The sequence below is a fragment of the Rhineura floridana genome, chromosome 2 (genome assembly GCF_030035675.1).
Source record: "Rhineura floridana isolate rRhiFlo1 chromosome 2, rRhiFlo1.hap2, whole genome shotgun sequence".
Taxonomy (NCBI): Eukaryota; Metazoa; Chordata; class Lepidosauria; order Squamata; family Rhineuridae; genus Rhineura; species Rhineura floridana.
The window spans coordinates 2672705-2686716 of NC_084481.1; the positions used below are offsets into that span (position 1 = coordinate 2672705).

Genomic DNA, 14012 nt, shown 5'->3' on the forward strand with positions numbered 1-14012 from the left:
GTAGGCTATTCTGTGCTCCTTCAAAAAAAAACACCAGTTCCATATGGCTTTTCTTTAGTACAGCCTTCCTTGCTAATTTTGTTCTTTAAACAATGTTTAAAACTTTTCCTCCAGAGGTGGTGAGCACATGCCATGGTGGGATAATCTGAATTATAGTTGGGCAGAACATGCCTAACACTTAGATCCACTGACTGAAGAGGGTTAGTATTAAGCAGAGTTGCCTCTCCGCTGAAGCATTCCACTGGTGGTTACCCATCTCATTTCATACGGCAGGAGCACTTTGAACAGAATGTCTGAAGAAGATAGTAGTTTTCGGCAGCTAACCAGTATCCTGGCTTGCGAGTCTCAAGCAAGGCAGAATTTGTTAACCGACTTGAAACCCTGGCTTGATCCTGGGAGCAACAAACCAGAATGCTAGGTTCCTATGTCACAGGAAGTCAAGCTTAATTGTGACTTCCTGGTTTGTTTTGCCTGTTGTGCAAATGGGCTGGATAATATGCTGCTCATTAACAGGATAAGCCAGGATTCCTGGTGTGTGTGTGTTCCCCTTACCCCTTTATTTTGTGTGTGCTTCCAGTCAATTCTTACTTCTTTCAGACAGCAGAAATTATATGTATATAGTAGGGACTTTTCAAGTCTTCAGCTGAAAACATTGCCAAAGCAGAAGTGGCCAAACTGTAAATTACAGATCTAACAATCAAACAATATGGAAGAAGGCCTTCTTGTATTGTTGAAAGAACGCGATTGTATAAAAGCATTTGGCTGGTTCCCAGAAAGCCCCACAATTCTTATAAAATTGTGATTGTAGACACACAGAATATAAGGGTGCTCCAACTTCTGACAATAAGTTGCAGAGACAGTACAGTAGGGTTTAGGCTTTTTTTTTGATAAGAGACCACTGGAGTTTTGATGTCTCTGTAATATTAATTTTATTTATGCCTAATGTTGACTCTCAGCTCCCCAAAGAGACTAACCAACCCAAGAATGCTTCAGCTAAACTTGCAATTCTCTCTGACTGTCTTGTCTTTTCTCCTTTCCTCCCCTTCTGCAGAACATATACTGTCACTGAGAACAATTAACTTCAATTTAACCATTTGTCAAGCCCCTTACATTTGGTAATATGGGACAAAACTGAAGTGGTAGACTCAGTTGAGATTTAGAGACCAAATTCATAACAATGTGTTCTCCACCAGATGGTGATATAGGACACATTTCTGAATAGTACAGATCCTTTCAGTATAGTACAGAGGTGAGGAGCGAGCCATTTTGTGTCAAATTCATAACTAAATCTAAAAATATACCCTGTGGGACAGTATACTTATCCAAGCATATTTTGAAACCATCCTGTAACTGCAACTGTAGTTTGGGAGTAGTTTCTGCAGTAGCTTATTACCTTCATCTTTTATTTACCAATTAAGGTCAAAAATCATAGGAGATTTTTAAAAATTATCCAATGATTACAGAAATTATTCTTGGGAGAATAAAAACTGACCATAACTTAGCTATTATACTTGAGGTATGATAAAGTAACAGCCCTCCAACCTGGTTTACTCTTGCAAATATTTATTTTGTTCATAGATGCTAAAGCAAAAATAGCAGCCTTATTTCAAATTTCATATATAAGTTTTGAAAGTCTGAGAGATGGGAAAGAAAGGGGGCAATAAAAAACTTTGTTTTTGGCAGAGGTTGCATTTAAAAGGTATAGCAATGTTACATAAGTTTTTTGGGGAGGATTCAGAATAAGTTTCTCCACCTTATTTTGGAGTGTAAGAATGTTGGTAACTAAGATTAAGTGCATATGATAAAGGGATTAGTTACATTATGTTTTATGTTTTTTATATTGCATCTGATGAAGTAGACTGGAGTCCACAAAAACTTGTATCACAATAAAGTTCTTAGTCTTTAAGATGCCACAAGACTTTTTTTGTTTCTTTGTGTCAGGACCAGGCTTTTATGACCTCAAACATCTTTGCTGGAGTGAAGATTGATCCAAAAAGTCTTGTGAAGAAGTTAGACATCGATACAAGAAGCATTTTTTCAGTCCTAAAAGGTAAGAATGGATATTGTGGCACATCTGCCTCTCATAATGTGTAAGAATGCAAAAAATAACTAGGCGCGTTCCATCTGCTATTTACTCTAGGCTAGGGGGAGTTAGATAGAGCGACTCCCTTATGAGGAAAGGTTGCAGCATTTGGGGCTTTTTAGTTTAGAGAAAAGGCGAGTCAGAGGAGACATGATAGAAGTGTATAAAATTATGCATGGCATTGAGAAAGTGGATAGAGAAAAGTTCTTCTCCCTCTCTCATAATACTAGAACTCGTGGACATTCAAAGAAGCTGAATGTTGGAAGATTCAGGACAGACAAAAGGAAGTACTTCTTTACTCAGCGCATAGTTAAACTATGGAATTTGCTCCCACAAGATGCAGTAATGGCCACCAGCTTGGATGGCTTTAAAAGAAGATTAGACAAATTCATGGAGGACAGGGCTATCAATGGCTACTAGACATGATGGCTGTGCTCTGCCACCCTAGTCAGAGGCAGCATGCTTCTGAAAACCAGTTGCCGGAAGCCTCAGGAGGGGAGAGTGTTCTTGCACTCGGGTCCTGCTTGCGGGCTTCCCCCAGGCACCTGGTTGGCCACTGTGAGAACAGGATGCTGGACTAGATGGGCCACTGGCCTGATCCAGCAGGCTCTTCTTATGTTCTTATGTTCTTATATGGTGGATCCCTGGCTGAGCCAGCTGGGCTGTGCCAAGCTAAGCTGGTAGAAGCCCCTCATCACAGCTTAGCTGTGGAGGAGTCAGGACCCAGCCAGCTGGTGGAAGGGGAGGTCGCAGAAGCTGATGGAAGGCCTGAAAAAGGGATGTTCCGGGGGTGTGTGTCGGAGGAGGGGCCAACGGGGGGAAGGCCACATCCAACTCGTGTTCGGAGTGCTCCTGTAGGTCCTGATCCAGGCAAAAGTTATGCCAGGAAAAAGATGAGTCTAAGAAAATAATTGCGATGGAAGTCTGTGGAGAGTGCTTACTCCCTGTAGGGGTATTTGTGAGAGCCAGATTTTACTTTCTGGTTCCTGCATGCAGCTCCTGGCTGAGCTGACATTCAGCCGGCCTGGAGGCTTCCAAAAGGAACTTAGTTGCCTGCTGGCTTCTCTTCCCCTGGCACCCCTTCCCCTGTCTTCCCATGCGTTGGATGCTCTGTTACTGGATCAGGCCTAGTCTGTTCCTAGTATCAAGAATTCATGAGTTGGTGAATTCTTTGGAATGGGTTGTGACTTCTTCCACTAAAAGGAGTGTTGAATTTTAGACTACCAGAAAATGTTACAAAAATTGACTTGGGTCAAGTATTTGTCATTTTAACCCTGTTCACATACAGGTTAAGCCTACACCAGTCAGAAAAGTAAGCTTTTTCTCAAACAGGGAACATATTTGAAGCAGTTTGTATCAAACTAGACTTAATTTGCCTTGCTGAACTATTGTGTGTGAATTTCTGCCCCTTCTGCAATCAGGACACTCTCTTCTATAATGTTCATCCTAACTTATGTGAGATGTCTTTTTGATCCCTGTGCTAGGACTAAGTCATTGAGTGAAAACTCCTTATTATCTCTGACTTCCAAAATGAGCATTATAGGTAGCTTCTATTTTTTAATTGTTCTGAGATATTTCCAATTATGAATGTTAAGAATTTTTTAATGACATCACAAAATGTGCTGCACTGCAGAACTACAGGCAGAGCACAGTGTATCCATGCACGCTGTAACTTGATTTCTCCACTCATCTGGCCTTTTGCTGTGGAGATCAGTGGCTATTTTGTCGTTTTTAATGGTCTGAAGGACATCAAGAAAAGGGATGTGTGAATTATCATTTGTACAGTTGAATGTAAACTTAATAGATGGATGAATAGAGCTGATGAAATTTTTAAATTGTTCTAAGCTCTCTTTACCATTTGTCCAGACCACAAAGATACCGTCCTCAAAATAGCCACTGATCCCTACAGCAAACCCACTGATGCCCACACCTATCTAAACTAGAAATCCTGCCATCCTAAGCATATAAAGAAAAATGGGGTCTATAGGTTAGCTCTCAGAATCAAATGTATTTGCAACAACAAAGAGAAATACCAAAGAAGGATTAGTGAACTTAAAGAACACCTTCTTCTGAGAGGATATCCTGTATGTGTAATCGATTGCAACATCCACTGAGCCTCTATTCTGTCCAGAGAAAACCTCCTCCATCATAATGAGGTTTCAAAAGACAAAGAACAACGTATTCCATTTGTGGTAGATTTCCATCCATCTCCTATTACCTAGTAATCAGGGAGAGCTACCCATTGCTAGCAAACTCTGAACATCTTGCTGGATTCATCAATAAGCTTCCTGTTGTAGCATTTCGCCAGCCTCCTAATTTACACAAACTATTATACCATTTTATACTCCCAGGCATTTTAAAGTGTATTTTAACAGTATTTCACTATTATTTTGTATTTTGGACGTTGTTTTGGTTCTTTTATTGTTTGTTTGTTTTTAGTTTTTGATTTATTGTATTTATTGTACTTATACACTGTGCTTGTTTTATCTTTTATGTACACCGCCCAGAGAGCCTTCGGGCTTAGGGCGGTATATAAATTAAATTAAATAAAAATAAACAATAAAAAAAAATAGTGAGAGCTGTGCTTAAGCCATCTATTAGCAATCCTGGATCTCATCCCTGTCACTCCAAATGCTGTATCACCTGTGTGTACCTCAGGGAGGCAACTATCTTCAAAAGCACTAGGATGGGCAGAACGTATTACTTCAAACAGAACATCATTTGCAGGTCCTGCAAAATAATATATGTCATTGAATGCAAAAAAAAGGATATATCCAATATGTAAAAAAAGTACATCTGACCTAGGCACACACTTCAGAAACCACAAATCTGCAATCTTGACCAAAAAGTGGAGCAACCAGTTGCAAAACATTTCAACACTGAGGGCCGCAACCTGTTGGACTTTCTATAACAGCAGTAGAGATGCCAACAGATCCAAGAGCATTGACTAAGAGGGAGAACTTCTGGATATACTCCCTGGACACATTGGCACCACGTGGCCTGAACCTGGAGGACAGTACCAGCGTCACTTAGCTTCTGCAAATGAAGCCCCTCTGAGCATTCCATCCTCAAAGCTCTATAACTGCCACCTTGGTAACAGCATTTGTATGTTGGCAGCTGATGAAGGCGGAAGCTGAAACGTTTTGTTAACACAATAAAAACCTCTGTACGTGGTATATATTTTGAGGTGATTAACAGAATCCTTATAGGGATCCAGAGCAAGTTTGTGTGCATGTGTCCATTCTGAATTGTTGTGGATGTTAAGAAGATATTAATTGATGGAATTATGAATATATGGAGGTATTTGTAGCTCTCCAGATACAGATAAGAGTTCAATTACACAGTGTATCAAGTACCGTAACTTTAAAAAGTAACCTGTGAGAATAGATTTTTAAGTGAACTTTAATTTTAATTATGCTCTGGGATGATACCAAAGTACTTATGACCTTGGAGGTTGAAGCGTTTAATAAGGAATGTGGCACTTGCCTGATCTAAAGCTGTTTCTACAGCTTGTCATAATAAAACTTTATATAGCAGGGTGCTAATCTAGAATGCCCTGCATTTAAAATGGCAAATGTAACTCACTCTAAGCAAGTGTAAAGTGATTGGGGCACATTGGAACAGAAAAAATCCTAGTTTCACATGCCGTGTGAACTAGTGATGACTGACTAGAAAAGAGACCTTAGAGTCATTGTGGATAGCTGAATGAAGGTGCCAATCCAGTGTACAGCAACTGTGAGAAAAGTGAATGCTATGCTAGGAATATTGTGAATAGTTCTGGTCACCTTTCCTCAAAAAGGGTATTGTAGAACTAGAAAAGAGTTAGACAAGGTCAACCAAAATGATCAAGGGGATGGAACAACTCCCCTATGAGGAAAGGTTATCACATTTAGTTCTTTTTCACTTTAGAGAAAAGGCAAGGAAGAGGTGACATGATAGGTGTATATAAAATTTTGCATGGTGTGGAGAAAATTGATAGAGAAGTTTTTCTCACTTTCGTAATGCTACAAACTCTGGGCCATCCAATGAAGCTGAATGTTGGAAGATTTAGACAAAAGAAAGTGCTTCTTCACACAGCACATAGTTAAACTATGAAATTTACTCCCACAAGAGATTGTGATGGTTACCAACTTGCATGGCTTCAAAAGAGGTTTAAACAAAGTTATGGAGGACACAGCTATCAGTGGCTAATGTTATGGTGTTGCGCCTCCACTGTTGGTGGCAATATACTTCTGAATACAAGTTGCTGGAAATCACAGGTGGGGAGAGTGCTGTTGCACTCACATTCTGCTTGTAGGCTTCCCACAGACATCTGGTTGGCCACTGTGAGAATCGTATGCAGGACTAAATGGGCCCCCTTAGGCCTGATGCAACAGACACTTCTTCTGTTCTTAGAATGATTTCTCTTCAGAATCAGCTAACTCCATTTGGACATCATTGCTTACATTAGTGAAGCTGTAATCTAATGCATACTTAAACTCAGCAATGTAGCAACCAAACAGCTCCAAGCCTTCCTCTCAACCTCAGAGCTGGGAAAGGAGTGGGGATTGCTGTGTGACTACTGGGCCAATATCTACTCACATCTGGAGCTCCAAGGTTTGGAGGGAGGCAGGCACTTTTTATGGTCATTAAAAGGGAGCAACGCACTTGCCAGTGAAAATTTGGACACTTGGCCTCCAAAGTCATATTTATTTATTAAATTTGTATCCTCCTCTTCCTCCCAAAGGAGCCAGGGCAGCAAGCATCAAAATGTTAAAATAATATAATTTAAAATAAAATAAAAACATATTTAAAACATTTAAAGACTGTATAAAAACATTGAGAACATTTGAAAACATTTAAAACCAATTACACACCCTCACATTTACTGTGTTCCTGATTGCCATGGCCAGTATCTACCCAGACATTTGGTGGTTGATAAACAGGACTGTCTTTAAATTTCTCCTAAAAGTGAATAATGATGGAGACGGACATACCATACAAGGGCTTGAATTGAGCTCATATCACACTGGTAGTCAGTGTGCAGCTTTCAGGACTAGTGACTCACAGGCCCCACTGGGCTAACCCAAGCCTTTCCCAACTAGTGGGCCACCAGATGTTCTTTCCTGACCATTGGCAATGCTGGCTGAGGCTGATGGGAGTTGTGGTCCAACAACATCTGGTGGCCCACTAGTTGGGAAAGGCTGGGCTAACCCATGCCGCCCTGGGCTCCTGCTGGGAGGAAGGGCAGGATATAAAAATAATAACAGATAAATAAAAAATGTCCAACTTAGCAGCTGCATTCTGCACTAGCAGTTTTTAAGGGCAGCCCCACATACAGCATGTTACAGTAGTCTAAATGGGAGGTTGAACTTACAAGATCTGAACAAGGTGGTTCATGACAGATGCTATTGGAGGTCACTGATTCATAGGGTCACCATAAGTCATAATTGACTTGAAGGCCCATAACAACAACAAAATGGGAGGTCAGTAGAGCATGGACAACTGAAGCCCTGCTATCCTGGTCCAGGAACTAGGAACCAGGAACAAGTAGCTAGTAAACCAGCCTAAGCTAGGCATAAGCACCAAGTGTTGGGGAAGCAGTGCTTGTATGCTAAAACTTTTAATTTACTTAATAGCTGTGTTGCCTGGTAGATGTGAGCTAGAACACGAAGAACAACTTTCTTTAGTTCTTGCAGGGTTTCCTCCTGCCTGTAACTAGCACCAACTAAAAATGTGCCCCAGAACTTCTTACGTTGTCGCAGAGTGTGGCAACTATGGGGCTAGATGGCACTCTGGATCTTGTTATCAAACTTTAGTCTACTGAGAGGAAGGGCGGGATATAAATTTAATAAAATAATAAATAAATTGACACATGAAAATAAGGCTAGTTTAAATCTCTGGTCTTGTGGGTTCTTGGTCGTAACTAGCTTTAAACGTCTTCATTTGTTTAAGCATGTTTGACTTTGATAAGATACTGAAGAAATTTCATTTCTGAATCCAGGATAAATGTACTGTATACCAGAGGTGGGGAATGTTGTTTTGGCCTGAGAGCCACATTCCCTCTTGAGCAACCTTCGAGAGAACACATGCCGTTGGTCATGTGGCCAGAGGGAAAGGTGGGCAGCGCAACTCGTGTGACTTTGTATGGTAAGCTACATTCCAGCCATGCAAAAGCTCTCTCTCTCATATACACACACCCTTTTCCATTCTCCAGCCAGGCAAAAGCACTTGAAGAGGGTGCACATGAGTTTCAATAAGCAAGAGTCCTGAAGGCCAAATAGAGGTCTGAGGGCCACATTTGGCTCCTGGGCCTGAGATTCCCCACCCCTGGCCCAGTACTCCAAATGATGTATATAATAACAAGAGATTTGAAACCACAGTTTGGCTGGTTGATTTGAAAGTGAAATGTCATATTTTCTTCCCTCCTCTCCCTGCAGGCCCCAGCCAGTTCTTCCTCTGCCTTCCTGTCTCAAAGCTCTCCTGTATGACTACTCCCATCCTGTCTACAGCCCTTCCTGTCCCCATCATGTTTGTGAACTTTTTCTCCTAGCAAGACTGCCCTTACATAAACTTGTTGTCGGTTAGAATGTTTGCCTTTCTATGACACCCCTGAAGCGTAGTCGCTGTCTGATAAGTTCACAGACATCAGCATGCACTATTATGATCATCACAATGTACATGGGCCCTGGTGTGCTTGGTTTGGCTTAGCTAAACTCTCCTTCTCAGCAACTACTTTGTTTTCTGTCAGTAGGTGGCAACACCGATTCTCAGTGCCAGAAACATTAGGATGCATGTGTAAATAATTCTGCATGCTCGCCGTTCTTTCAAGCAGTTCAGACCTTAGAGAGTCTCTGTCATCATAGAATTAAGATAATGTATTTAATGTTTGCTACTCATTCACTTGTCCTTGATTTATTTGTCTGAAATATTTTTACCCCATTCTTCAGCTGGAAAAATGCTCCCATAGTAGGTAATAAATATCAAGCCCCTCTTCTCATGCTTTCACAATCTAAAAGTCATGATGAAAAAGGTATTTGGAGGGAGGAGGTATAAAGCAAATGCCAGTACTTTGTTACTAAGTTTTTATAACAACCAGCTAGAAAGGACACAGCTCAAAGACAGGAGAAATAGATGAGTAACAGGGTAGAGTGTCTTACTAGTCCTACCGTTTTTGACACACACAGGTGAAAAAGTTGAGATTTTCTTCAATTGCAAAGCTGGTTAAGCTCCATGTTTAAAGTACTATGCATACTGTATTTAAGATGCTAAATGCAATTTGCTTGAAAGGTGCTGTGGCTCTTTAGGGACAGAGTTTGATGAAACTGAAGGCATTTTTTAAAGGAGGCATCTGAGATTTTTTCTCTCTGGAAAAGTCATACCTAACCTATGCTTAGTAAGGGCATGTAAATGGCCACATGCTTGCTTGCGTATAGTAAGTACGCATCTCATCCAGGAGACTTTTTTTTAAATTAGAGATTTGGTTCTCTCTCTCCCCCTCCCCCTCCCCCTTTCTCCCAAGCAGGCAATTGGTGTGGCATCCTTGACTAACATAAGTGTGTGAGCTAGTAGGCTAGGTAACAAAGGCTATGTGCTACTAACTTTCGTTGATTATTTCCAAGGCTAACTTTGCAATTGCAATGATTCTCGTTTTCTTGCTGTATTTTTGATTTTACAGTTTTATGCTAACTTTGCAATTGCAATGATTCTCGTTTTCTTGCTGTATTTTTGATTTTACAGTTTTATGTTTTATTATGCATTTTAAATTGTTTGGTTTTATATTTAATTATTGGAAGCTCCTTCGAGAACTTTTATCTAATGGAGCGGCACCCTGAAAAAATAGTAGTGTGTTGCAGATTAAAGCAAAATCTTAAAGATTCAGTGTTCACTTAGTATCAAAGTATTTGCAACAGTAAAAGCTAAATGCTTCCAATACTCTTAAGCATAATCTTAATGTGATTATGCTATAAGTCTCACCAAACAGCACAGAATGTAGCAACTCCAACAGCCATGTTGCTGGTGACCATTGCATCTCAGTCTCTCACCAGTAGTGGAGCGGCATGCCAACAATGGCCCTACATTTTTAATGCATTGTGATGTTGAGCTGCATCTTCTGTGATATCATTCTGTTCCTCCCCCACCTCATGTTACCCACACACCATAGTGGTCTATGGCAGGGGTAGGGAGCCTTTTCCACCCAGGGAATGGAACCCTATCTGCCCTTCCCCTCGTGGCCCAAATTTGACATCAGGCAATGAGCCTCCCAGCATACCTTCAAAGAAACTTGCTCTAGGAAACAGTTTGCAATGAAACTACTGCTTTCCCCCTTCATTTTAGACTTGGTTTCAGTGCAGACTTCTTCCTGTTCCCGGAGCAAGGCTTGTTTTCAATGCCCAAAAGCTGATTGGTGAGGGGAGCATATCTTGCTCCTGCAAAGGAATGACCAGGAACTCACTTCAAGGTTCCAGTTGTTCCTTTGAAGTAATGTCAGTATCTGCCCCACACCTGACATCAAACATGACATCAGATATGGGGCAGATGGGAGTAGTTTGTCAGGAATGGCCTAGCAGGACAAATTAGGACCCTTGCTATGCTAAATGTGGCCTACGGGCCAGAGATTCCCCACCCCCTGTCTATGGGAACTGATACTCCTGAATAGTCCTTGCAATTGGGGGGGGAGGGTTATGCATGCTCTGAGAGTACATGAGAATTCCTGAGAATTCAGCCAAGATACTCCCACAGTATATTTTGCCAACATTAGCGGTGCTGGTGTCGCTGGGATCATATTGTTGTTCTTTAAGTCTGATCAGGAATTTAGGCACCAGCATTTTTTTTTAATTCAAATTTTCTGGAAAAGCTTCATCATAGTACTCTCTAGTCTTTTCCTGGTACTACCACTTTCATGTTCTGAAACCTGCTTCTTGCAATATTGTGCTAATAGTGCCTTTGAAATCAGTGGGTCTCTTGTAGCAGCAATATGTCATACAGTTGTTTACTTTTGGCAGTGGTAAAGCAAATGGTATCCCATTTTAAGTGTTCCTGGGATTGTGCAAACTGTATTTTCCTCCCTGTCAAAGTTGCCCAGTTGTTTATAAGAGACTTCTGTGGTCCTCTAATGGAAACTCTTGCATGCACAGGCTATCTTGTAGCCCCAGAATTATTTCTGTGGATTTCAGCTAAAATGCTGAGTGACTTTGATTTCTGATTGAAATCTCAAGTGATGCTGATATCCAGCACATCCCTCAGGAACCCCACTGTCTACAGCCAAGCCTTATGATACATCCAAACCTATTCTGTTCTTTTGGACAGAGTCTTACAACTTAAGGCGTTACACTAGGCATTTCTTAGACTACAGTTCCTACAGGTACCTGCTGTAATGATAAAGCATATTAACAAGGCCAGACTGGTCCCCAGGAATAATCTATGCCAGGAGGGACCTAGAAGGGAAAGCAACAGAACACCACTTGTCACCTAACACCTCCTGGCTAAAACAACTGTAGTATTTCATCAAAGACCTACACTCATCCAGGACAATGATACTTCCTTCTCACTGGCCTTGGAGTGTGCTTTTTGACAGTCCCCTGAGTTAAGTAGCTACTCATCAGCAACAATAGGCTGTAGAGCAGAGGCACAAACCCAGGGACCAGACCCTGCAACACACTCGGTTGCAAACGCTGCCCATATCAACTTGAGCAATTCTGCTACAGGTCCTACTAATGTTATTTGCAAAATTCAACTGCTTATCTTGCAACATTATATATGCCATCATTGTCCTTCTGCATTCTACTTAGGAGAAACAGAGCTGCAAAAAATAGATATAAATCTGATGTCAGAAATGACAATATTAAAGAAGAAAAAGAAAAACGAGAAAATTTCAGACTTCCGGGCCACTGACCTTAAAGTGGCTATTCTGAAACAAAGGAACTTCAAAGGGAGATTGCATTGCGGAACTGCTAAATTTAATTCATCAAGAGGTTCAGTTCTATCATCTGTGGCTTGAATCAGTGCTGCATGTGTTAACTGACTTACCAGTGCCACAATATTTGCATTATCATCTACTCTGCTTTTTGAATGATCACTGTTAATCATGTAATTGTACTTTCTGCATTTCAACTCCCTTGGACCTCATTGTTTACAGTCCTGCCAAATTGTGTGTATACATACCAGCAACTCAGGATAACACTTCATGTATCTGATGAAGTGGACTAGGCTGTGTTCACGCATCACTTGAAACCATAGATAAGCTTAACTGTGGCTTAAAGGTGACCAACCAGGGTGCTGGTGTTTAGGCCCAAAAACATAGCTACTTCGCTCGTCTGCTCCTTGTCTGACCATTTCTATACCACTCGAGCTTCCTACGTTATATTTTTCTAAGCATTCACGGGTAGTGTAAACGCTTAGAGGAGAGGCGGACCACAGTGGTGATGGCAGCAGTAGAGGTGAGGGCTGCTGTGATGGCTGCGAGGGTGGCGGTGAAAGCTGTGCCACTGAGAGGGCTGTGGCCTAGACCTGGGTGAGTGGGAGACCCATTTGAGGGGGGAGAGGAGAGTGCCAGTGACCCATGTGGGGGGAGGGGAAAGGGGGAGTGCCAGCAACCCACATGGGGGATTGGCAAGTAAAGCAAGCAGGGGCAGAGCCCCTAGTATATAAAATTCTCTAAGCGGTGCAAAGCAAACTACAACAACAAATATTACAATAAAATGCAATAATATCTTTGGTACATATTACTAATAAATAAATACTGACATAAATTCCTTCTTTTGGCACTCTTCCCCACTCAACATTTCTCAGCTTTATGGCTCCCATCCTGGCTTTCGGGATCCAAACTAACTTACAGGTCACCCCATTCCCCCCCCCTCAGAAAAAAGACGGTTCCTGGAACTGCTGACCCCCCTCTCTCTCTCGTCTTGTTTTTATTGGCAAGCACCAAGGGTGATGGAGCTGCCTCAGTCTGCCCACAGCTGTGTCCCGTTCAGCACTCAGACAGCTATATTGCCCTCACCTGGTTCCAGGCTACATCAGGTGTTGTGCATTTCCCAGGGGGTCAGGATGACAGACAGGACACCCGTCCACTCACAGGTCTTTCTCTGGCCTCTATACTTTCCAGCTGCTCTTGCCAGTCTTTAATTGATACAGGACACTGCACCAGTTCTGTTCTCCATTTATTTATCTAGAGGCTTCTATACCATTCTTTACCAAAAATGGTCACAGGGCGGTTTACAGAAATAAGATAAAACATATTACATCATAAATAAAACATTATAATAACACCCATAGCTTGCATGAAAACATAATTATCAGCGGCATTAAAAATGACTTAATCCATCAGTGCTGTGGTGTATTAAACACAAATTGGGCCCAGACCTTTCTCCTTTCTGTCTTCTATCGTAAGCAAATAGCTCCCTTTGATATATTGGTAGATCAAGTATAAGTGCAATTTCTCAAGGCTTGGTGACTTAATAATTGATAATCGGTCACTATCACTTAAGTGGAGAGGCCATTGTGCAGACACAGAACCACCACTAAAAAGGCTCTTCCAGAGCCCCTGCAGTGCACACTTCGTTTGACTGCTAGGAAAGCCTCTTGGTTAGTTGATTGTCCTCAGGACCCATGGGGCACCCACTTTGGTTTTAGATGCTTTTATGCTTGTCTATAACCAAGTGAAGTAGTCTCTGGCCCTGTTTCTTAGTTTGTTTCATTTTAGCCCTGAAAGAACACTGAAAGAAATCAGTGCCAGCTGTTGAATTGCCTGTGTATACTGTTACCTGGCGTAGTTACATCCTGGGACCTGGGAGACCAGGGATCAAATCCCCGCTAAGCCATGGAGTTTGCTGGGTGACCTTTGACCAGTCACAATCTCTCAGCATAACCTACCTCACGGGGTTGTTGTAAGGATAAAATCGAGAGGGAGGAGAACTAGGTACACCGCCTAGAGCTCCTTGAAGAAAAG

At 41.7% G+C, this 14012-nt stretch overlaps 1 protein-coding gene across 1 annotated transcript in view; it reads left to right on the plus strand.

Moving 5' to 3' along the window:
- SLX9 (SLX9 ribosome biogenesis factor) overlaps window positions 1-14012 on the plus strand; it is a 63740-nt gene that overhangs the window by 7020 nt on the left and 42708 nt on the right. Inside the window, exon 2 of the mRNA XM_061607616.1 lies at window positions 1942-2050. Coding sequence (XP_061463600.1) covers window positions 1942-2050 — 109 coding nt within the window. The remainder of the gene's footprint in view (window positions 1-1941; window positions 2051-14012) is intronic.